Genomic DNA, 26,689 nt, shown 5'->3' with positions numbered 1-26,689 from the left:
TTTAGTTTTGGGAGTTCAACATTTTCCCTCTTTTGTCCCCCTTGTAGGTCTGCTAATTATAACCCTGACCTGCACCCTGCAGACACTGCTGTGTGCCGGCAAGCCAGTCATGTTACATTCTAATGTTGATTGTGTTGTTAAAAAGGGTCTAGATGATACCAAGGGCTCTGGAGCAATAAAGTTGAGCAAACGACTGAAAATGCATCATAGTGGCGTAAGTGAAAGAAAGGTGCAGGAAATCTTGAACAAAACTGAGTGCTACCAACTTCAAAATGCAAAGTTTCTGAATAAGCCCCCTTTGATGACCATTCAAGCCAAAGAAGTGCAAGATCGACACCAAATTGACCTATTGGACATGGGAAAAATGAAAATTAGTTATGGTCAGGCTTCATACCGTTACATTCTCACAGTGATGGATGTGTTTAGTCGTTACATGTGGCTGAAACCATTGAAAAGAAAAAGTAGTGTTGAAATTGCCAAACACCTTAACAAGATTTATTGTGAACATGGACCACCCAAAGTGTTACAACATGACCAAGGGACTGAGTTTAAAGGGGTGGTGAAAATTCTAATGAGATCTCTGCAAGTGAAAGTAATTGAAAGTTCACCATATCATCCACAAAGCCAAGGAAAGGTCGAGAGGACACACAGGTGGCTAAGAAAGAAGATCATGTATGATCTGGTGAAATTTCAAAGGAAAGGAGTTAACTGGGTCAAGCACCTACCTGTATACTCAAGAGTGCTAAATGAGGATCTTAAAGAAGTTTTAGGCTGGAGGTCTCCATTTGAAATATACTATGGAAGAAAAAGCAACAGCATAAGGCATCCTTTATGCGGCTCTCCATCTTCTGTTCGTAAGGAGTCTGTGAGGAATCAACATTCAACTTTACCATCCTTGAGACATGGAGAAAAATTTGATACTAAACGAAAAAGGGTGAGAAGAATGGCGCAGAAGGCCTCTGAGCACTGTGCTAAACTGATGATCAAGCGTGCATTCAAACAAAACCTATCACAACACTACAATGTTAATACTAGTGCACTTTTTTTTTTTTTAAGTTGTACTGCATTAACTTACTATCTTTGAGCAGATGTTTTCTCATATTTCTCTGGATGACATATTAACAATCCCCATGTCCCATGAACAAACATCAGAGAAATTCAACAATATATACATTTACAGCATATGTACTTACTGTTGACCGGATGAAGTTGATCATCTTTATGTAACCGTAGTCATCTAAATCTAAAAGAGGAAAGGAAGGGTGAGACATTTCAACAAAACGGAATAATCGCCTGCTTCTTCAGTGTCGCAGAGGGCATCGGTGTCTGCTTACTGTGTTTCCTTATCACGTCTACAAGGTTGACCTGGTGCTCAGCTGTGCAGTGCTGCAGGGTGGCATGCACAGAGCTCAGCAACCTGAAACACAAAAGTCGAAAACGTTACGATTCTCAGTACAGGAAATTACATACAAAGAATTAGAAATAGTCCAAATGACAACTGGTTTTGGTGTGTGTGGATTATCCTGAATAAAAAGAACAGCTTCCTGTTTTATTTTAGTTTTTCTGAATTTGGGGAAAACCTCTGGGATTTTCAGAATGCATCGCAAATTGTTTACTGGAGGTCAGACACAAACACCAAGTAGATGTATGTAGCATCAGTCTTTAAAGGTTACTACGGAAACACAGACAACCTCAGATCTGCGGAGCCATTCTTGTGCTTTTGGCAAGTTATGTGGAGACATGTACATTTAAATTTGTGCAGAAAATCCCAATTGCTTTTCTACTTTATGTTCTCGGGAAATTTGTCACTATTATTTCTGGTCAAAAAACTTTAAGGGGGCTTACTTTAGATTAGAATAGATGACATATGCATAGTTTGGCCGTATGAAAACATCCTCTATACTCCAGGAATTGATAACTTTAATAACAGCATCAGAAATCTATTGAGGGTTATATAAACAGTTAATATTGCGCTTGATGACTCAGCCTGGCCACCTGTTTGAAAACCTCATACCATTGTATGTCTTAATTACAGCTAATGTGACTGTCTTATTACCATTTATGACTAAAATGAATGAAGGGAGAGGCTGAAAATATTAATGAAGGCTGAAGGAAGGGAAATCACTGCAGGGCATTTAAAAAGAAAACTCTGATTCATCCACATATCCAGTGCATTTCTAAAAATGCTGGCTGTGGTAAAAGTCTGCGGCCTGTTTCCTCTAGAAGTGCAAAGTCATCTCACCTGTCACAGAACAGACAGGTAACGTTAACTGTCTGACTGTCCTCCTCCAGCCACTGCCACTGCTCTTCATCATCATCAATGTCGTCATCGTCACAGTCAGAGAGCTCGGGCATCTCCTCGGCAGCTCCATCACCGCCTGTCAAAATGAAACCTCATTACAGCTGCACCTAAGAGCCACGACGCCACACTGTCACGTTGGCAGTGTTGAAGTAAGCTAATTACTTTCCCTCGATAAATTAGCATTAGCGGTGCAACCGTTACAGTTGGGCAAAAGGCTGTTAACGCATCGTGAAACGCAACTAAAGACAACGTTAATTAACTGTGAACGTAAAAGAAACTGTCGCTAGCAAAAATTAGCGCTTGGATTTTTTTGCAGCAACAGTTTTGGGGTTTAAATTTGCTATTTACCACACTCACGTGGGTCTGTGTATTCGGCCATGATGTCGCCTAGGTTTCAGCGGACTTCCTGGTGACGTTTGGTGACGTAAAGAAGGGGCGGGCAGAGTCAGAGGAGGCACTTCCAGATATTCACCACACGATGTCGCCAAAGTTGCATTTATGACACGTCTGTGTATTGCAACTCGGATAGTTTGATAAATATAAAAAAATGTAAGGCATTTGAAGTGAAACAAGTGAAGAACAAGTGAAAATGAGTCTGGGTGTTTGTTTTCTTTTCCAGGTGCTCAAATACTGTCTTGTTTTGATGCAACACCATCAGTCTCTTGATTAACTGAAAAGGGTTTAAACTCGTGGTTCAGTTACCACAAATCCACGTAACTTTATAAATTGTAGTGGAGATACCAACATTTCCATAGAATATCTCAGTCTGATTAGGGGGAAATGTGTGTAACATTATGCTGATTTGCTCAATTTGATGGAATGGAATAAAAAACTGTTGTGGGTTAAAATTTTTTAGTCTACATCATATAGCCTATACATGATATAGGTTATGTATAAATATATAGGCTTAACCATTATAATTAATATAGGTGTATATATAGATATCATACATGCTCAATGAAGAGTTTGAGTAAGGTAATACAGAATGTATATGTGATGCTGTCAGGCAGTGTGGAATTAGATATTTCCAACCTTAAAGCTACTTAAGAGAAAACAAAGAAAATTGGATGTTAAAGGGTCAAAAGACTGAAGATGTTTCACAGGCCAATTCTGGTCACTCTGAATTCTTCCTAATATTAGAACATAAGCCAAACCTAAGAGGGTGTTTGAGGTGGTCTCCAAAAATAATATAAAAGTTATCCACCTCTGAAGACTGACATTTGGCAAACGCTCCCAACTCTTAGATTTCTATAAATGAATGTACAGTTTTTAAGAAAAGAACATCTAACTCAGAAAGCTTTAAGTGTTGGAGGCCTCACAAAACGGCCTCTGCTACAGTATTTACCAGCAAAGACAGTCTGACACCAGCAGTGTCTTTGTCCCCCCCCCCCCTCCCGGTATATGTAGTATGTGTATTATTGTATATGATGACATACAGTAACGTTGTTGTATGCCTGAGGTAAAGGGAAAGTGAATGGACTTATATTCAACATGAGACCAGAAATACGACTCTTTTAATTAATGCCAATGTCGCTCCGTGTCTGCTGGACATATAAATAGGTAACGGTTTGCGAACACATTAGCTAATGCATCAACTATTGATGATATGTCAACGTTGCGTTTCCAGCCTATTAAGACGTGGACACGTCTGTTGCTAGCTAGCTAATGAATGTTAGCTCTGTGCCGCTAAAAGTTGATTGATTGACGGGTGGACGTCATGATATTATTGGTCGGTTCAAGCTTATGTAAGCACACGTCATATTTTGTTTTACAGGGAAAATAAAACACGATTGGATTTTGATTTAAGAATATAAAGAAATTGATTTTTTGTATTTTTTTTGGCATATATTGTCAGATAGAGATAGGTGCACAATATGACTGGGGATGTGCTCTAAAAAGGGTTAAAATGGAATTTCATCTCGACTTTAAATGTTAATGTTAATGTGCGATTTCTGTGTAAGTGAACACCTTCTCCTGCTGTCTGGATTCATGTTTAGTTGCCGCTTTGTGCTATAAAATATAATTAACAGTGGCTGTAGAGCCAATGCGCAGCCGGCTGGTTATAAAGACACCTAAAAGACACTTTTTGTGTGACCTGTTGTGTTCAGCCTTTACAGACTGATGCTCTGTTGGATAGGCAGTGTTTTGCTGTTGCTGCCTTTGTGATGCAGAGCTTTGCAAAGTAAACGGGTCGCTTGTGTTTCATTTACTCTATGTTTGTTCTTTTTTCTTCTTCCGACGTTTCATACAGTTTTCTGGGAAAAGATGGCCCACCCAAAATACAATTTCTGCCTCCGCCTTAACGGCCACCGGTGTCAGTAAAATCCCAGACTTTCTGAAAAGTCCATATAGAACCTTTAAGATGTGAAATGCTCCAGCGAAAAGTCTTTAGTTTGGTTTTAAACCAACACAGTGTTGGAGCGAGTCAAAGACCAGCAGGCAAACTGTTTCATTCCTTAGGTTCAACACTATAGCTCGACCTGTTAATGAAGAGTTCAGACGCAGTGCGACACCTGCTGGTCAGTTTGTGTAAGTACTTTTTGATGGTACGTCGTCTATCTCCATTCCACTGTTCTTAACTGTCTATTTACACTGAAAATTACATTTTTGAAAATAGATATGATGCTTTATGCTAACTCAACTATATTATTTTATTCAAAGATTGATACATTTTTCATAATTAAGATCATATGCAGGACATCACGGTCATATACAGACTACACCCGTCTAGAGTTATTCATATGCAATTGGACTAATTGGAGTTTTGGAGTTCAACAAGCAATATTAGCAGCTCCTTCCATGATAAAAGATATAATCTACACACACAAATATAAATCAATGCAATGAGACAACAATATCATTTTAGTTGTTCTTTATTTATAGCGCCTCCTGGAGGGCAGGAGGGAAAGTCTTCTCAGGAAGTAGAGCGGAGGAGCTGGAGGAGGCCACAGTCAGTTAGAGGACTGAGGAGCAAGAGGCAGGGCTGTTCTTGGCAGAGGAGGAGCACTACTGACAGACATTCATCATCATTTATTTATATCAATAGCTGTCCTGTCACCTTTCTCTTTCTCTGTATAGAAGCACTGAGTATTTACCAGAGCAGCATCTATATTTGCAGCAGCAGTAGAAGTATTAGTAGTCGATACATATTGATGGAAAGACGTGACTATATGACATGTCACGTGATAGCAAGCTAACCCCATTAGGCTGAATCTGCATGTTGACATTTCTTACCCTTGAGGCCATTACGGCCATTTTTCATTCTTAAAACGTCTTGTAGGCGTTTCAGGCTTTGGTAGGCAGTTATATGTAAGTCTAAGTAGTAACTATAATCCTCATGTAGGTGCCATGGTGTTCTCTCAGGTCCACTCATTATCAGTGTTTATCAAGATCCTACTTTTAGGGGGGGCATCAGACCCTGAAGAGTATTAAGAGACCAGTGATCGGGTGTTCCTCCCGGTCCCAAGTATCAACAGACATGCGCCACTCAAGAGCAGAGCACACTCTGAGTCCTCCTCAAACCACCATCATTTTATTTACACTATTTCCAAATCAAGTCTCGTGTTCTTATGCAAGAACATGAGACGTAGTGCTGCACACTGTGCCTGCCAACAGTGGCAAATAGGTCAAGTACTCGTGGCTGTGCCTGTCTTAGGTTGTCCCAGGTTCTGCAGGGGGATCTTACCCGTCATAGGTGAACCAGTCTTCCATACTTGCCTGTTTTTTTTGTTTTTTTTTAACATTTTATTCTTAAATTTCTTTCAGCCATGTCCTGTGTTCCTGCACATTGTACAGAAACACAAGTCACAGTGTTCTCGCACACTGTGCCTGCTCACAGTGGCGTCGAGGTCAAGTACTCGTGGCTGTACCTGTCTTAGGTTGTCCCCAGGTTACACAGGGGGGTCTTACCCGTCATAGGTTAAGCAGTCTTCCATACGTGACCCTTTCTTACGTGTGATATGACCCTGTTGTGCCTGACCTGTTTGGTGCAGAATCAATACTTTTGGGACTCAGGATTCTTCCCAACTGCCTCATTTACCTTCTTCAGGTTTCTAAACATTTGCTGTCATGCTATGACACGTGATGTCATGTTAAGCGTGGCGTCACGTTCAGTGTCTCTGATAAGTGGCCGGCCACTTTTGCCACCTGAACACTGATGAACTGTATTTGTGATTCAGGCCTGTGACTGGTAAAGAGGATGAATGAACTGAAATGCCAACATGCAGGACTGGGACTTGCTCTATTCTGCAGTGATGTGTCACTCATATTTACTTTACATGTATTTTTACAGTTCTGATGTAAAGCAACACTGCACAAGATTAAACAGTAGATACTACAACTTCTACTGCTGCTACTGCTGTCATCTAACATGCATCTCATGCTTCCTGTCTGGACATTCACACAGTTTTCTGAACTGAAGCCAACAGCACCTGGCCTGTTAACAGGTTGTTGTTGTTGGATAATGCATTTTACTCTCATATTGTACACTTTTCTTTCTCCCCCTTTCAGACAATAAAGTCAGCAACACCTTGCATGTTATCAGGTGGTTGCTTGGGAGGATTTCTAAGTGGCTGGCTCATAAAAATGTATTCAATAAGAATTATAGCAGGTGACAGAATTACAGCCGTCCTAATTAAGTTTTGCTGGATTAAAAAAGGTCATAGTTGGACCTCTAGATGATGATCTGCCGCCATCTGTTCCAGCTCCTGCCTTCTGGTGGCCCCTCAATGCTGTTAGCCTGCTCACCTAAATACTTTGAGGAATCTGGTTCTATTACTTGGATTTCCTCCCTGAACTTCCTGTCAGTGAGTATGGCTGCAGAGCTGGAACTTTTATTGAAGGGTACCACCAGGGCTGGAGCCTATGATTTATTTTGATTTTAAAATTATTTCGATCCCCTTTTAACTGAACCACTCCCTGACCCTGACCCTGACTTTTACTGCCTCCTCATAGTATCGTCCAGGTGACATGTTCACTTTTTTAGAAAAGCATGAAACGTGGTACACTTGTACAGTTTGGGGCCCTGAACATTTTCAGAAGTTGATTGTTGTTGTTGAACCTTTTATTCACGGTCTCCTGCCCCCTGGCAGCCAGCCATGATGTTGCAGTGTACGTGTCCCCAACAGTGTCCTCCTTGGTGCACTGCTCTTTTGAGGTGCTGCACCAGTGCATCCTTAGTTGGGGGGGATTCGCTCCATTCTTCATCCTTTCTTCGCGCACAACTCGACGAACTCGATAGATGTTGAGTTGGCTGCTGGTGCGATGTCCAGCTCTGACACATGCACACTGGCTCAGACCACAACATCTGTGTCCACAGTGCACAGGGTGATCCCTTAAATCCTCTTCTTGCACCATCCGCCGCATGGAGCAGCATCCTTATCTGCCTCTTTAAGCACGCAAGGGGCAGATAAGGATGTCTAACCATGAGCTCTATGAACCTGTCCAATCTGGATTCAAAGCACAGCACAGCACAGAGACCGCCCTCATCAAAATCACCTCCTCATCGCTGCTGACTCCGGCCACATCATCATCCTCATCCTCCTGGACCTCTCTGCAGCCTCTGACACAGTTTCCCACACCATCCTCCTCAACTGCCTATCTAAATACCTAGACCTCGCCGGTACAACTCTCTCCTGGTTCCAGTCACGCTTAGATCCCTCCTTTTTACCATCAGATCACACCACCACAGCGTCAGCTTCCACTGCTGCGACAACCAATTCGACTTCAGCACTAAACCATTGTCGCGGCAATCCGAAAACCTGATGCTGTCTGGAGTCGGTGAGATGATGGCAGGGAAATACCCAAACACAATATCTGTCTTTATCTCTAGTTCCCAAGAATTCTTTATTGCTTGCAAGCAAGAGTGACCCCATACGTATATGGGAGAGACTGCAGAACAAACGTTACATTACACATATATATATACCGTACCACAAAAGTCTAGTACTTAAAATAAATATGTGTACGTGTAATGTAACGTTTGTTCTGCAGTCTCTCCCATGTACGTATGGGGTCACTCTTGCTTGCAAGCAATAAAGAAATTGATATTGTGTTTGGGTATTTCCCTGCCATCATCTCACCGACTCCAGACAGCATCAGGTTTTCGGATTGCCGCGACAATGGTTTAGTGCTGAAGTCGAGTTGGTTGTCGCAGCAGTGGAAGCTGACGCTGTGGTGGTGTGATCTGATGGTAAAAAGGAGGGGTCCAAGCTTGACTGGAACCAGGAGAGAGCCGTGCCGGCGAGGTCTAGGTATTCAGATAAGCAGTTGAGGAGGATGGTGTGGGAAACTGTGTCAGAGGCTGCAGAGAGGTCCAGGAGGATGAGGATGATGATGTGGCCGGAGTCAGCAGCGATGAGGAGGTGATTTTGATGAGGGCGGTCTCTGTGCTGTCCTGTGCTTTGAATCCAGATTGGACAGGTTCATAGAGCTCATGGTTAGACATCCTTATCTGCCCCTTGCGTGCTTAAAGAGGCAGATAAGGATGCTGCTCCATGCGGCGGATGCTGCAAGAAGAGGATTTAAGGGATCACCCTGTGCACTGTGGACACAGATGTTGTGGTCTGAGCCAGTGTGCATGCGTCAGAGCTGGACATTGCACCAGCAGCCAACTCAACATCGATCGAGTTCGTCTTGAGTTGTGCGCGAAGAAAGGATGAAGAATGGAGCAAATCCCCCCCCAACTAAGAATGCACTGGTGCAGCACCCCAAAAGAGCAGTGCACCAAGGAGGACACTGTTGAGGACAAGTACTGGAGCTGGCACCAAATATGTTATCCTAACAGACTGTACAAGTGTACCAACGTTCAAAGTGAACATTATTTTCACGTCACCTGGACACAGCTGTCTTTCTGCGCTGTTATCTGACCTCCTGCCATGTTGACGCCTGCCTCTACTCTCGTCCTCTCTCCTTGCCTCTCGTCTAACGGTCTGGTGCAGTGTCGCCTGAAATGAACAGCATATGATAGGTTAAGTTTGGAGTCCAGTTTCACACCTGCACCCCTCCCAACAGGGAAGAGTCAACAATAGAAATCAGTCATCTATGTTTCTAGATGACTGATTTCCATGATGATTATATCAGAGACAGAAGGAACATGTGCCCACTGTGGGATTAAAACAAGGCTTCTAACAAATAGGAGTCTCAATGGTGCTTATAGATGCATATTAACTTCCTGTCATTGATGAGCGGTTTCCTGCAGATACTGCAGCTTCTACACTATTATTCCATGTCTGCAGCTTAGGATAACATGAGCAACTTTGTGAGAATTAAATCTTTTTAGACACAATGAGAAAAGTCATACTTATTGTTATCTTTAAAAAGAATCCACACATTATTAATTAGCTCTGTAAATTATGAATGACACGTTTGGTCACGGGCATCTTGTCAGGGATTTGTTATTTTTCTTCAATACGAAAATAAAAAACAGGAGGATTATCCATTTATTTTCCAGATCATATGAAAAATGCAAACCATACTTAAGAAAGGCCTATATAATAACTGAGCCCTACTTTTAGTATTTGGATATTATTCCCACTGTTCCTACTGCTTTTTGGTTTGGTTTGGCTTCATTTTGTCATCAAACAATCGACACATAACACACTTGTCCAAATACACCTTGTCCTCAGTCTATTCTAGCTGTGCTCTTGTATTGTTGTTTAATATTTTGTATTAATAATCTGAATCTGCAACATGACTAGTAACTAAAGCTGCCAAATAAATGTTGTGGCGTAAAAAGCACAATATTTGCCTCCAAATTAAAGTGGAGTAGAAGTATAAAGTAGCACAAAATGTAAATACTCAAGTAAAGTACAAGTACCTGAGAATTGCACTCAAGTACAGTGCTTGGGTAAATGTATTTGGATTCAGTTTTTCACCACTGAAAGATGTGAAGCCATCCTTTAAAGTACAGACATGAGAGTGGTATTGATCTTAAAACTCTTGGCAAGAAACCAAATAGTATTTCCCACAATGTTGACGTCATGCTGGTCATGTAGCTAATATGAATTAATTTGCTTAATTAAAACAAAATACCAAACATTCAAACCTATCAGGCATCATTTCAACAATTACAATTGACCGTGGATCTATGGGAGGCAATGCATGCTTCTATGAAACTTAATGTGAAAGAAGGAGAATTGATTTTCTTACCATTAAGTGAGCTAAAGTCCTCCACGTAGCTCCAGCTGGGCTTGGTGGTTTTTGCCCTTGGCGCGTTCAGTCTGAATTTGACTTTTTTCAGGAAGCCAACATCTGGAGCCCTTCTTCTCTCCTCCTTCTGTTGTTTTTTGTCTTCTTTGGCTTGTTTTTCTCTCTCTTTCTTCTCTTTCTTGTCTTTTTCTTTTTCTTCCTTCTCCTGTCTTTTCCTCTCCTTCTTGGCCATCTCCTGCCTTTCACTCTCCTCCCGCTTCTCCTGTTTTTTCTTCTCCTTCCTTTCCTTCTTCTCTCTTTTCTTCTCCTGCTTCTCCTTCTTCTGCAGCACTTTATCCTGCATTTTCTCTATTTCTCTCTCCTTCTTCTCTTGTCTTTGTCTCTCCTTCCTTGCCCTTTTCTCTCTTTGTCTCTCCTCCTTCTCTTGTCTGTCTCTCTCTTTCCTCTCCCACTTCTCTCTTCTCCTCTTCTCCTTCTCCCATAGTTTTGTTTTTTTCTTTTCCCACTTGTCTTCCTTCTGCTGGCTGGTTGTCTCTTCCGGCTCCTGATTTTCTTTTCCCTTCGGCTCTTGTCTTTCTCTGTCTGGTCTTTGTCGTTCACTCTCCACTCTTTGTGGTTCACTCTCCAGTCTTTGTCTTTCCATTCTTCTCTGGGCCTCCTCTAGTATGTTCAACCAGGCCCTTTTCATCCTCTCTTCCTTTTCCTTCCTACGTCTCAGCTCCTCCTGCTCCTGTCTTTGTTTTTCTTCATCTTTCAGTCTCTTTTTGCTCTCCTGCATTCTCTGTCCCAACTCCTGCATTTCTATTCCTAACTTTTTCATGCACTCTTCCTTCTCACGCTGTGTTCCATCTTCTTCACCCCTCAGTGTCTCTTCTGTCTCCTGCCTTTTCTTGTCCCACTCATGTATCTCGTACCAAAACCATCTCATCTTCTCCTTCTCGCGTTTAAGCTCCTCCAGCTCCTTTCTTCTCTTCTCTTCATCCCTCTGTCTCTTCTCTCTTTCCTCCCGGCTCCGTTCCCAGTCCAGGACACGGAGCCAGGACCTCCTCATCCACTCTTTGATATCCATGTGGGACAGAGGGCTCTCACCCCTCCGTCCTGGATTGTCTTCAGAGGACAGAGGGCTCTCACCCCTCCGTCCTCGATTGTCCGAAGAGGACAGAGGGCTCTCACCCCTCTGTCTTGGATTTTCTTCAGAGGACGAAGGCCTCTCACCCCTTCGTCCTCGATTGTCTGAAGAGGACAGAGGGCTCTCACCCCTCCGTCCTCGATTGTCCGAAGAGGACAGAGGGCTCTCACCCCTCCGTCCTGGATTTTCTTCAGAGGACGAAGGCCTCTCACCCCTTCGTCCTCCACTGTCTTCAGAGGACAGAGGGCTCTCACCCCTCCGTCCTCGATTGTCCGAAGAGGACAGAGGGCTCTCACCCCTCCGTCCTGGATTTTCTTCAGAGGACGAAGGCCTCTCACCCCTTCGTCCTCCACTGTCTTCAGAGGACAGAGGGCTCTCACTCCTCTGTCCTCGATTGTCCGAAGAGGACGAAGGGCTCTCACCCCTCCGTCCATGCTCCTCCCAGGAAATGGAAGGCCTGTAATTAGGGGACGAAGGACTCTTACGCCTCCGTCCACGATTGTCTTCAGAGGACGAAGGACCTACACCCCTCCGTCCGCGCTTTTCCCAGATCTGGAAAAGGTTGGCAAAGCCACGAGACGAAGGACCTACACCCCTTCGCTCGGGCCCCTTCCAGATCCTGGGAGGGTTGAGGACTCCAGGAGAGAAAGGGCTCTCACCCCTTCGTCCTCCACTGTCTTCAGAGGACAGAGGGCTCTCACCCCTCTGTCCTGGATTTTCTTCAGAGGACGAAGGACCTACACCCCTCCGTCCGCGCTTCTCCCAGATCTGGAAAGGGTTGGCAGAGCCACGAGACGAAGGACCTACACCCCTTCGCTCGGGCCCCTTCCAGATCATGGGAGGGTTGAGGACTCCAGGAGAGAAAGGGCTCTCACCCCCTTGTTTGGTATCTCCTGGAGTCCGAGGTCTTGCTAGTGGTACCACTTGCTGCTTGAACGCTCTCGCAATCATTTTGAACTGCAGACACAAAAACACAAACAGCAATCATTAGACTGATATTCTGATTTTTTTTCAAGAAGCACACTGATCAAATTCTTTCATAATCAACTGACTAACATTCTCACTGACCTAAATTTAATAGTATCAGTATTCAAGATGTAACTGACATATTACATATCTAAATCATTATATTCATTAACATAGTATTGTTGGAACTGGTGCACTTAATACAACAAATGACAGTGAACTTCCACTACTACCAAATGTGGTTACAGCAATAATACAAATAATAATAATATAACTACATTTGGTGATAATAATGAGAAGAAAACAAAAGTGAACATGAACCCCAGTGCTACAAGAAAACAGAAAACACTGTTTTCCACTATTAGTTCAAGAGAAGCTTTTTCTGTCACATTACAAGAAAACCTTTTCTTGTGATCAGGAAACTGGCAGAATGGAGGAGTCATATTTAGTAAAATACCCATTAAATAATCTTTCATTTTCATGGTATCTGTGAAAGGAACTGCAAAAGACCACAAGTGCAAGGACTGCAAACCTTTCAGTCAATGTGAAATTCCCTCTAGTGCAATGACACACTACAAATGCAGTCCATTTTGCACACATGCAATTTAGGCAACAAGTAAAGCAAAGTTTACAACTTAAAATGATGTTGTGCGAGACAAAAAGCGCATTCGCACCTCCTGATCACAGCAAAAGATGCACATCTTATTGTAATGTCATTTGGAAAGTAACTAATGAAAAAAGTAATTTACTTGACAGAACAACATGAGGAATATACACGTACTCCTTCCCCAATACAGTACAGTACTACGAAACAAAAAAAGCCAAGTAAAACCGTAGTTTTATCAGAGGTGTAAAGAGGTCTTACCTAACTCTTCAAAGGTTGATGCTCGAATGAAGCCGGAATTCTGTGCACCTGCATATATGCAAATGAGTCGATTATGATGTCAGAGAATAGAACACCAGGATTCTAAATCTACTGTCGATGTTTGTTTTCTTTTCTTATAAATCAACACTGATACTGAATACTGATCTTTACTCAGACCCTTTGATAATATGATATCCAGCCCTGCACAGTTTTCATCAGGGGTGCAGGAGAAGTAGATTAGTAAAAGGTTAAACATATATCACCAGTGGTGGAAGATGTACTTTTACTTAAATCAAAGTAGCAATACCACATTGTAAAAATACTCCATCGCAAGTAAAACTTACTTAAAGGTACAATATGTAACAATAGGCAGCAGTTTACATGTATTAATCTCTTTTTATTGCCAATGTGTGAGCCTGTGGTCTGATTTCTATGTAAAGGAAAATTGAAAGGTGGTGACGTTATGCACGCTCCTGAGTGCCGAGCCTCTCTTTCGCTAATGTCAACAAATAACCGGCACTTTTAATAATCATTTAAGTCATTTTTCATGCAAAAACATGTCATGGTTCATCAGCAGGTTCATCAGCAGATGAACCCATAATGAAGATAATCATTACTTGTAGTCTTATACAAAATAGTTAAAAAATGTAAAAGTTAGATCCACCTCAACCAACTACAACAGTAAAATCCTGCTTTTACATTAATGCCTGAGTAATAATAGTCTAATGATATAGTCTATACTAGTATGATAGTCACAGGGGACATTTTTCTGCATTGAGTACTTTTACTTTAATACTTTCAGTAACATTGTCAATGCAGGACTTTCACTTGTAATGGAGTATTTTCACAGCGTCGTCTTGATACATTTACTTAAGTAAAGGATCTGAATATTTCTTCTACCACTGATGCTGGAGTACCTCAAGTTTCAGCTCCTCTAATCACCATTTTCACAGTGTGCTATATACAAAAGAGACTTGGATGATGCCCACCTAATTTGACCAACTGCAACTGCTGAAGCCATTCGCTTTGGTGAAGACCTGGAAGAAACTCACATAAGTCTCACATGTCTTCCATTGAAACGGCATTAAAAAGGGAATCTCTTTGACAGGATGAACAATTACAGCAACCAAAACAATGTTCAATATACATTGTTTTAAAACAGAAATATACAATAAAAATATGTAGAGAAAAACATTTTTAAATGATTATTTTTTATTTATTGTCATCTCTAATATTCCAATTAATACTTGAAACATTTAAAGACAAAGATGCATTATACTTGATGAACCTGAGTCTTTGTCTGGCTTTGATTGCTGAACCTAAATGTTGTCAGGTGTTGTAAAATAACTTTTTTAGTTGTAATAAATTTTCTATTTCAAAAACTACCTACACATACCGACAGTTTTTGTTGTTTCATCTTAGTAAGGAAACTGTTATGAACTTAAATAATGTAAACTTGATGAAACAGCTCCTACCTTCTCTTCCTTTCAATAAATCAACAATATGAAGTAGGAAACAAACACTGTATACATTTATTATTTTGGTGTGTCCATTGTAACCAGTTTCAATCGCTTCATGGTCACTTTCAAAATCTGTGTATATAGTTTAATACAGGGGTGTCAAACATACGCAAGGAGGTTCTATCAGGCCCGCAGGATGAATTTGAAAGTGAAAAAATCCATAAAAGACTTGGATTTGATTTTTTAAATGAAATGCTTTTCAAGAATTATCCGCTAGGGGCGCACTGTTTTGGTCAGAGTAGAAGACACGCCGCATCGCTGAGACAGACCAAACAGCAGATGGTATCAATGCGCCATCTGCTGTTTGGTACAACGTTGTTTCTACCCTGTTCTCTACCTGCCCGCTACACCCTCATTAGCCAAAATGTCATTATCAAAAAGAAGAAAAGTGGATACAGAGTGTAGAATTTTCCAAGAAAAATGGACCAGGTCTTATTTATTTACGGAGATACACGGGAAACCTTTGTGCTTGGTGTGTTTGCAACAAGTGTCGGTACTTAAGGAATATAATATTCGGCGCCACTATGAGACTCTTCACGGCGAAAAATACAACAGCTTGCAAGGACAACTGAGAAGAGAGAAGATTAATGAATTGCTGGTGGGTCTGAGAAAACAGCAATCCACTTTCACCCAGAGCCGAGAAGTCAGTGAAGCAGCAGTAAAAGCCAGCTACCTAATTGCTAGCGAAATAGCATTAGCATCAAAGCCGTATTCCGACGGTGAGTTTGTTAAAACATGCATGATGAAGGCGGCTGAACTCGTATGTCCCCAGAAGCGACAAGCTTTTGCCAATATTAGCCTGACGAGGAATACCATAGCAGAGAGGATTTCGGAACTATCGGCAGATTTAGACAACCAATTGAAACAGAGAGTCAAGTCATTCGTTGCATTTTCCATTGCAATTGATGAGAGCACTGACATCACAGACGTGGCTCAACTGGCCATATTTATTCGTGGAGTTAATGAGACATTGACTGTCAGTGAAGAGTTTCTTGAGTTGGTGCCTATGACTGACACCACAACAGCCGAGGACATTTTCAGCTCTGTCGTCGGTGCACTGGACAGAGTCGGAGTGGACTGGTCCCGCGCTGTCAGCCTGGCTACAGACGGTGCGCCATCAATGATCGGAAAGAAAGCAGGTGTCGTGACAAAATTCAGAGAGAAAGTACAAGCCCTTAATGGAGGAGATGGTTTCTGGACATTTCACTGTATTTTGCAGCAGGAGGCATTGTGTTGTAAGTCCTTAAAAATGGACCACATAATGCAGGTGGTTGTTGGAACTGTAAATTTCATCCGAGCCAGAGGTCTGAATCATCGTCAGTTTGACAGCCTTCTCAGTGACAGTAACATTACCCATAGCCTGCCATACCACACTGAAGTGAGATGGTTAAGCCGAGGTGCTGTGCTGAGGCGTTTCTTTGATCTACGAGAGGAAATCGGACAGTTGATGGAGAAAAAAGGAAAACCGGTGTTGGAATTACAATCTCAGGAATGGCTGCAGGACCTTGCATTTTTGGTTGATATTACTGAACACTTGAACAATCTGAACAAAATGTTGCAAGGCCGCAAAAAAGTTGTCACACAGTTTTATGACAACATACATGCATTCAAGTTGAAGCTGACTTTGTGGGAGACGCAACTGGCAAGTGGCGACCCTGCTCATTTCCCCTGTCTGAGAGACGTGCGTGTGACCAGACCTGATGCGGACGTGAAACGGTACAAAGACAAGATTGCAGGATTGCTGTGGGAGTTTGAGAGACGTTTTCAGGTATTTGGTGAACTTGAGACAGAATTTTCAGTTTTTCGCTCACCTTTCACAGTTAAAGCTTCTGATGTGCCTGTCGACATCCAGCTAGAAATAATTGATTTGCAATGTGACGCAGATTTGAAGGGCAAATTTGCCTCCGTAGGTCTGGACACATTTTATCAGTATCTATTGCCAGGGTACCCCAAATTAACAGCCCTGGCTGCAACAATTTTGTGCATGTTTGGGACAACCTACCTTTGTGAACACATTTTCTCAGTAATGAACATCAATAAAACAAAAATGCGTTCAAGGCTCACACACAAGCACTTAAATGACATTCTGAGAGTGACAGCTAGTCAGGACATGACACCTGATGTTGATGCACTTGTGCAGGCCAAAAGATGCCAAGTTTCAGGAACAAAAACAAAGCAGTCTAGACTAGACTAACGCCTTTAAAATGCTGCCTTGGACACTGTTTGCACTGAAAGAATACAGCTCTGTGAAAATGAATCCTTACTGTGGTGATGAAAATAAATGTGCAATTTAATGTTATTCAACAGCTTCACTACCAAAGAGTATGGTGGAATGCTACTGTTCATGCAACTCCATAAATTGTCAGCATGCATTGTGTGTGTATGTATGTTTCATGTATGAAGTTTACACAAGTTGAAGTTTACAGGACAGGTGAATACTTTCTTCCTTACACATTTAATAGCACTCTCTTTAGTTTGTAAGGTGTAGGCAGGGATTCAATTTAGATTTTATATGCACATGTGTAAATGGTTTAAAAAGTCCTTTCTTTATAAGTCTCATTTAATCTTAAAGTGCATTACTATATTTTTCAATACCAATTGCTTGTTAAAGTTTTGTGCCTTTGTACAATCAATGGGATCAGTTGCAATGCATACATGTGAATGATAAAAGTAAATTGCACGTTTCTCTAAAGAAATCTGAGGTGTTTCATGAAATGTTTTGTAAAAGAATAGTTCATTAAATATCAACTTTTTCCTAATGTTCTTGTACTTCTTTACACTAAAACAAAGGAAAGACATGACATTTTTGTTATTTATAGCTGAGTATGCTACAATTTTAATGGTCCGGCACACTTGACATCTTCCTAGGCCGTATGCGGCCCGCGATGTGAAATGAGTTTGACACCCCTGGTTTAATACATTCATTATCATTTCTTATATTTTTGCTCTAAAATGTTGAAGCAAACTTGGCTCTGAAAAGTATAAACTCAACTATATACATCCCCAATGAATACAAAATATAGTGGGTGTTTCAAAAGTATAGACATACAATATAATATAAAAATATGCACAACTTTGGATATTTTAACATTCAGTTATATAACTAAACAACTTACATCCTTTTGATCTTGCAATAGTACCCTAAAATCTACATATTTCCTGTCACAGCTGTGATGGCAAAGTGCTAGGCAGAATGAGCAGGAAGCCTCAGGCGGACCGTCTTTGGGCTGGACAGATGGGTGGAGGACGGGCAGGAGGACATGCGTAGATGCTCTGGAGGATGATCAGACACACGGAGTCCCTCAGGAGGCCGGGGACAGGCGGATGGAGGGCAGGGCCGGAGACCAGCGACCGGCGACAGGGAAGCTGAGCCGGAGGCCGGTGTCGGGACTGGAGATAGGTGGAGCCAGGGAAGCAGGAGGCTGCTGCAGCCAATACAGGTAACACACACGGCAACAACATACGACAAACTGGCACCGGAGAGAGGGAAACACAGACTAAACACAGAAGCCAGGTGGGGATAACGAGGGGCAGGTGAAACTGATCAGGACAGGTGAAGACAATCACACAGGCGGGAAAACACACAAAGGCAGGAAGTGAAGTAGACCGAAACGAAAGGAGAGTAAGTAACAAAATAAAACAGGAACCATGAAACAAAAAAGATTGAACTCAACACAAATAGGAAACACTTTGACATTTCCTCCTTGAATTTCAACATCAGCAATAAACTGCAGAGAAACTTTCGGGGTTTTGGGTGCCATGACATAGCTTTAATGTACATCAAAAGAAAACCTACTTTTCAAACAAGTATTGTATAGTGCAAACATTGTACAAATTACAGAATGTGCAAGAATTCCACGTTGTTATATGGGCCATTATACTGAATTGGTTCAAATTGCTGTCCCGCAATGAAAATCATATTTAAAAAAACAATAAAGTGTTCAGACCTTACATACATACTAATATCATGTTATGATCTATTTTATCACAAGACATAAATTGAGATACCATTAAATTTAATACATAAAAAATTATCTTTTATATGTCACTTTCTATTGGGAGGTGGCTGTCCCAACCTCTGACTCCTAAATTTCAATTCATGAAAATAACATTTAAATGATTTTTGAAATTTTCCTAAATATTTTATTTTAATAGATCTTTTTGATTTCTATTAAAGGGTAGTTGGAATTTTAGATTGATTTTGTAGATTTTTAAAAAATTAAAATTTGTTATGCAAAAAATCCTGTCCCAAGTTTTCATGTCACTACCGAAACACAAAGAGTTTCAGCATGTAGGCAGGGCTTGGTTTTAGCCACACCCCCAGAAATTTTACCAAGAAGAGACATTACGTTCCTGTTCATCCATGGCCACATGGTGAGTAGTTAGTTTACAACATTTTTAAGTACATGCCTTCCAAAGTCTAAAAATCAGTGTGTGGTTTTAAGGACTGTCACTACCAAACACATAATTTCTGCAATGAAATAAGCACTTTTGATTTTAATGCTTAATGTTGTGTTTTTTATCTCTGTATACATGTTCAAAACTGTTTTTGGTAGCCATGTTGTGCCAAGCATTGTTGAGTTATGCTAAAAACTAGCATAAAACATCGCTACCGAAACAGTCACTACCGAAACATATGAAAAGGTTTTCGTTGCGACATGATGGTTTCGGTAGTGACAATATGATGTTCATTTTTGATTAAAGTAAGTCTTACATAATACAATACATCTATACATATCTCATAAATAGATAATTCTGATGAAGTTTTTATTTTATTTTATATTTAGGGAGAGATAACACCAAAATGGCAAAAAGTCAAGCAGAGAGACTGAGAGAGTATAGACAAAGAGTAAAGAATGACCCAATGAAATACCAAGAATATTTAAAAAAGGAAAGAGAAACAAATAAGACACGGAGGGAAGAAGGAAAGCTGAAATCCATAAACGACTTATCAATCAGAGAGCAAAGACATGTCAGAAGAGCATGGAGGAAAAGACAGCAAGACCATAGGATGTCCCTGAAAAAACATAGAGATGGAGATGTTTTGCCGAGCTTCCTCACCACCTAGCACCTCTAGCGAAGGAGATCAGACACCAGTGCGTAGCTCTTCAGCACAAAAGAGGTTGAAAAGTGCAAGAACACGCAACTACAGAAAAATACAGAAGTTAAAGATGAAGTTCAAAGAAATGAAGAAGAAGAAGAAGGAAAAATACAGAAAACAATGTCTGAGGTTGAAGTTGAAGTTGACACCAGACCTGAGAAAATAAGCTTTTCTTTCTTTTTATATGCTTGTAAAGCATATAGTCTGCCTTGAGAGAACACTGTTTAAGTTGCAAAACTTTATTTTAATGATTGCACCTTACTGTTTTTACTTAAAAATGTCATGCAGTGATGCCCTGCAGTGTTGAAAGCATGGTTTTGTTAAATGGTTTGCCACACAAAAAAATTATTTCATTGATTATTGAACATTATTGTTTGTCATTCCAATAAAAATTTCATCTGGAAGATAAACCATTGTTATTCATTTAATGATGAATAAATAAGTTTCAGTTGTTGTAAGACATGTAAAAAGTTAAAATATAGCAAAAAGAGTTAAGTGATTAGGATGCCACTCTCAAAAAAAGTACGACTGTAACTACAGCAACAGTATGGTCACTACCGAAACAGTGCAGTCACTACCGAAAAAACAGGTGTTCTAACAAAAATAAAATGTATTGAATCATCAACCCAGATGTTATGATAATGATTGGTTAAGTGTATGTGTGCTTTAAGCAATGATGAATTATGGAGTCAATATGATCAACTTTATACATTTTACAAGGAAAGATAGCGTTTAAATTTTGATACATTTAGAAAAAATAAATATTAAATTCTGCTAAAAATTAATTTAAATTAATTTTGATGCAGAAACCATATATATTAATTTTTGAAAATACTCTGTACAGTAGGGAATAGAAAAAAATATGAATAGGTTAATATAATTATTTTTATTCTAATGTAAGTTTGTGTTTCGGTTGTGACAAAATTTAGGAAAGGAAAAATATTTTGGAAAAGTTAGAAAATACAATGTGAAAGTTGACTGTTCAAATACTATATATGTGCCCCTAAGATCTTTTTTCACAAAAATTCCAACTCTGAATTTGAACCAATTCGGTAGAATGGCCCATATATGCTGCATCATTGCAAAGCCACAATACTGGCTTTATATAGAAAAAGAAACTTAAATGAGGCAGAAAGTGACATATTTCAAAAAATGCATAAGCAGGAATCATGCAATAACATACAACAGCTTCAGTCACAATAAACAAACCAAATATAAGAAGCACTCAAAGAAACAATTGGTCCTGCTTATGGAAACATCAGTGGTTTGAAACCTACATGAGGTTGGCGAAAAAGAAAGTTGACCCTTTTAGGTCATTTTCACCTGGAACCTCAAGGTCCACGTTACTTGAATCAAAGTCAGGCCCCCCAAATGTGTTATATTTGCAGTTTGGCATTCTTTGATTTTGTGGTTGAGTGGGAAAAACAGTGACATAATAATATTAAAGCCCCACTCCAGCCAGTGTCACGTCCTGGTTGTCAGTAAACGTTTTTTCTCAAACAGAGAACGGGGGTGTGGTCAATAGTCAATATCATTAGCATGGATATTACGATGGATAGCGATAGCAGTCAGTCTGACGCAAGTTACGAGGTGGAGGTTTTTTCACCACCTCCTTCTCCTGAAAACGAGGACACCAATGAGACGGGGGTCAGGCTCATCAGACCATATTCACTTGTACATGATATGTATAAACAATGTGGGAGACGCTGCCGGTGCCTCTACGGCTTCTCTACCTGCAGATCCAGCGCAGCGCACTGGTAACTTATTACTGATATTATACATTACACATATACCGATTTGTTCATTTTTAACGAGGGGGGGGGTTTGTTTTGGGACAGAGAGGAAACAGTCACAATTACAAATCCGTCTGCTACTTCAGCACCATGGACAGCGCCAGGAATTAATCAATAATGAATCAATACACAGCACACTTCTATTTCAGAGGTTACACGTCAGTAACAGATGAAATCAGACGATGCAACTTTACTGATGGATCATCCATCCTAAGCACTGACAACGTGCTTTATTTTATAGCAAATCCTCCTTGACTGTGGCTACAATTTCACATAGCCTCCAAATCATGGATAGAAAATTGTATAGAATATTATATGTTGTAGTAAAACTGAGTATCTGTATAAACAGGCGCATGTGTGGCCACTATGCCTCCATGCCAGAAGCTTTGGAGAATGTTTGCTGTAGGGACGTCGATCAGGTACATTTTTCCAAAACATTTTAAAAGATACTGGGACAGAGTGTTTCAAGTTCTAAAGGCTTTAAGTTTTCATTATCCCCAAATATAGGTTTAATAGGACAGTAAACTGGTTCACTTGGCAAAATTAATGAAACAAAAGGTTAGTGATTTCAGTAACACACACTGAATCAGCTGTGCCCCAACAGTTAGTATATTCAAGATTACACATCTGTGCTATCCCCAGTTAAAAGGACACGTTCAGTAGCATTGTATAATTTGTTTATTCCATAGTGTCATTTACAAACTAGCCAACAACAAAGATACATGGCAGGACATTGGTTACTCTTCAGTATAGGCCCTGGACAAAATCAAATATGACACCTTTGACTGAATGCCTTGATATCAGTATTGTAGGGATGACAGTGGGTGCTGACATTACATACATGTGTATATATATATATACACTACTCACAATAAGTTAGGGATATTGTGAGAGACTCAGTGGATGTCATACATACAGTGTTTGTTTCACTTCAGAGATTTTTGGGATAGGGAGGCAATTGTATTGGGGTGATAGACACGCCTCATTTTCGAGCAGCGCCACCTGGCCATAGCGCGCCTTCGGGTCGGTGGCAGGCCGTCAGATGTTGCTCGTGAACTTGGTGTGTCTCAAAGTGTCATCAGCAGACTTGCATCAAGACACAGAACTACTGGCAGAGTTCGCGACAGACCCAGGAGTGGAGCCCCACGAGTGACAGACCGCAACGATGACCAGTACCTAAGGACCTATGCACTCAGACATCGTTATGTAACTGCCACACAGCTGCAGGCCCGTTTACGAGATGTGAGGGGTACTAGGGTTTCCAGACAAACCATTCGCAACCGACTCCACCGCTTTGGCTTGAATGCCAGACGAGCGTTGCAGGTGACTCCACTGACACCAAGACACCGCCGTGAACGTTTGCAGTGGGCACAAGACCATGTGACCTGGACAACGCAGCAGTGGTCTACCGTCCTGTTCACTGATGAGTGTCGGGTCACCTTGCACAGAAATGATGGTCGTCAGCGTTGCTGGAGAAGGCGAGGTGAGCGATACGCCGAGGTCAACATGGTCCCCAGGGTTCGCTTTGGTGGAGGAGGTGCAACAGTCTGGGCAGGCATCACCAGTCAGCGCAAAACAGATTTGGTTATTGTAGATGGCTCAGTCACTGCACGTTCTTACCTCAGAGACATCATAGAACCCATCATCATCCCCCAATTCCACCAGCACACCCCCAACTTTCTGTTCATGGATGATAATGCTCCACCACATCGTGCCAGAATTGTCACAGCTGGACTTCAGGAAGTCGGAGTGCCTCATATGGTATGGCCGGCGATGTCCCCTGACCTGAACCCCATAGAGCACGTCTGGGACCAGCTGAAGCAGAGACTGGATGATCGTACCCCACCCCCACGTGACCTGGCAGAACTGCGTGTAGCACTTGTGGAAGAGTGGAACGCATTGCCTCAGAACAACATCATGAGGCTAGTGAGGAGCATGAGACGTCGCTGTCAAGCTGTCATTGCGGCAAATGGTGGAAACACCCGCTACTGACATTGTCAATTTTTGTTATTTGGGGCTATCCTTGTTATTGTCTAAATTTTTGGGGTAATAAATATCAAACTAATGAAAATGGTGTTTCTTCTCATTCATTATTAGTAATATCAAAGGGAACTTTTACTTATTTCATTAAAATTCAGACCAAATAGGACAAGCACTCATGTAAATAACAATATCCCTAACTTATTGTGAGAAGTGTATATATATATATATTAGGGGTGGGACTCGATTAAAAAAAAAATCTAATTAATTAGAGGCTTTGTAATTAATTAATCTCGATTAATCGCATAACAATATTTGCCCCCAAAAGCAACATTTTTTAATTTAAATGGATTTTAGTAGAACACTGAATCAAATAAAAGACACAGACTTGAATACTGTAAACCCAAGCTCTTTTAATGTCTGAAAAAATAAATTGAATTGCATTTCAATTCAAATCAGAGAAAGAAAATATCTCTGGCCAAAATTTAATTGACCCAAAGTTAAAGTGCCATTTTAAGTACTTTAGTACTTTTTCAGAACAGTTTTGCCTTTAAATGGTAAAAAACAAAAAAACAACAACAAACAATTCAACATAAAGTGCAATCTCTACTTCTCTCTTCTTCTGGTAAAACAACCAGAAATATAAATGGTCATTTGACAGGCTTAAATCTCCTTTAAACTCCAAATACCCTGAGCACAACTTATTTTGTACATTAGGCTATAACAGTGCAGTTGCGCTATAACAGTGCAATTGACATTTTAGTGCAAAAAATAACAAACCCATTGGCCTCCCAATACCTCCATGCCTATTTCGCCTCCCTCTGTTTCAGCCAGTTGCTTAGACAAACTAGCCTGTTCACATTTTCAGAGCTCAAGGCAGCTCTCTTTTTTGTTACTATGTGACCTGCAAGTGAGAACAGCCTCTCACATGGGACAGAACTGGCAGGGCTAGTCAGATACTTGTGGGCTAGGACAGACAGCTGTGGGTGGGTCCCTGCTCGACTGGACCACCACTGCAATGGGCAGTCTGTCTCACTGATGGTGGATTCTGCTCTGTACAAACTCAGGGCCCTGTTACACAGGGCTTCCTCATCTGAATCAGACTCTGAAGACAATGGCGAGAGAAAGAGGCTCTTTTTCTTTGCTGGCTCCTGTGTGGTGGTACCTTGACGCTGTTCCTGCAGCAGAGCCTCAAGGCTGGTCCAAACCTCTGCCCGCTCTCCCCTTGCAAGACACTTTAAATCCTTAAAGCGTGGGTCGAGCACAGTAGCCATTTTGAGCCATTCATGGTTGAGTGTAGCTTTACGTTGGGATAAGTCCTTTTTGAACGCAGTCTTGAATTTCACCATGTAGGCTGAGTCATCATCGGAGACCTCCATCGTGTGGCACAGGTGGCAGAGAGCAGGTAAAACCACTGAACATGAGACATATGTCTCTCCTCCAAGGAGCTCTGTCACAAATCTGCAGGAGACAGTTCAGGAAAGTAATTATTAATCTACAAAATAAATTTCAACTATAGAGCTTTTTAAATAAACAGTAACAATAAATCCTATTAAAAAATAGTTTTATTTACCTGCATGGCCCAAGGACAGTCGCCAGCTTTTGGAGTTTTACCAGCTCTGATGGAGTCAATATGACTAGTTTGTGCTTCTGTTTGGCTAAAGCAGCAAAAACAGCCTCTTGATTCTTTAGTAGACGAGAAATCATATCCAGCGTTGAATTCCACCTTGTGGAAACATCCTGAATGAGTGACTCTTTTTCTTGTCCCAGTCTAGTTTGCTCCTGGTGTAGTTCATCTGTATTAGCAGGGCTGTGTTTAAAGTGACCCACTATCTTGCGACATTTTGCTAAAGCATCACTAAACCCACTATCAGCAAGGCTAACAGTGATGGTTCTTTGCACGATGTGAGCAACACAAGGCATGTGTTGGAATGGGAGACGTCTTGCTGTAGCCATCATGGTTCGTGCACTGTCTGTCCCAATTGTGGTGACCTTTTGTTGAATTCCCCATTCCTCTGCCACAGAGAGAAACTGCTCAGCGCAGTTTTCAGCATAGTGTCTGGTGTTTGTCTTTTGCACAGTCAGGGCAAAAGACTGTAGATGCCATGTTCCTTCTGTGACATCAGCAAGGTGTGCAGTGACACCGACGTAATTAGAATTACTAACGGAGGTCCAATGATCCCCAGTCAGAGCCACAAATTCAGCTTTCTGCAATGCATCCAACTTTGCTTGCTTTTCAGTGTCATAAAGCTGTTGAATTTTGCCGGAAATAGTCTTTCTGCACGGCAGTTGAAAAGTTGGATCACATGTCGCTATCTGTAGCACATTTTCTAACCCCTTATCTTCCACCACTAATAGCGGTCTGCAGTCCAGCGCAATCCATTTTGCGAGTGAACTTGTGAGTCTGTCCGATGTTGTCTTACTCATTTTGGTCCTGAAGCCAGACATTTCATCGAGTTTGGGCTGCCGACACCGCTTGTTCGTACTCGGACCGGGACTGCTAGTGCCTGGCTCTGTGCTCGCTGCAACATGCTTTGCATAAAGGTGATACCGTAGGGTTGACGTGCTTCGGTGGTATGCAAACTCTTTTTTGCACAATTTGCATAAAACCACACTTTTGTCAATACTTCCATCGGATAATTTTTTGAAATTAAATTTTCCTTCCATCAGTCCTAGCAAAGAGCTTTCGTCAGATTCCTCCATTTTGGTAGCCGTTAGCCGAGCTCAGCTGTGTGCACCAGTGTAATCGGTGTACCAGGAAATCGTGCAGTGACAAACGTTCCGCGTTGTTTGGAATGCAAACTGCAATTAAATGCGTTAATTTTTTTAACGCGTTTTTTTTTTTTTTAATTAATTAATCGTAATTAACGCATTAAAGTCCCACC

The 26,689-nt window shown here is 41.2% G+C and overlaps 2 protein-coding genes across 2 annotated transcripts; both read right to left on the bottom strand.

The window, feature by feature from the left end:
- Positions 1–873: 873 nt before the first annotated feature.
- Positions 874–2,687, bottom strand: prmt3 (protein arginine methyltransferase 3). Its single transcript, XM_070905619.1, has 5 exons — positions 2,660–2,687; positions 2,243–2,378; positions 1,335–1,417; positions 1,194–1,243; positions 874–894 (listed from the first exon to the last, which is right to left on the bottom strand). Exons 1-5 carry the CDS (start codon positions 2,679–2,681, stop codon positions 874–876), a joined length of 312 nt encoding a protein of 103 aa, XP_070761720.1. The 5' UTR covers positions 2,682–2,687.
- A 21,923-nt stretch (positions 2,688–24,610) lies between these two features.
- Positions 24,611–26,252, bottom strand: LOC139285114 (E3 SUMO-protein ligase ZBED1-like). Its single transcript, XM_070905581.1, has 2 exons — positions 25,378–26,252; positions 24,611–25,265 (listed from the first exon to the last, which is right to left on the bottom strand). Exons 1-2 carry the CDS (start codon positions 26,250–26,252, stop codon positions 24,611–24,613), a joined length of 1,530 nt encoding a protein of 509 aa, XP_070761682.1.
- Positions 26,253–26,689: the final 437 nt, after the last annotated feature.

Source organism: Enoplosus armatus, chromosome 1 (genome assembly GCF_043641665.1).
Source record: "Enoplosus armatus isolate fEnoArm2 chromosome 1, fEnoArm2.hap1, whole genome shotgun sequence".
NCBI lineage: Eukaryota > Metazoa > Chordata > Actinopteri > Centrarchiformes > Enoplosidae > Enoplosus > Enoplosus armatus.
This window is presented reverse-complemented; position numbering and strand designations above follow the sequence as displayed.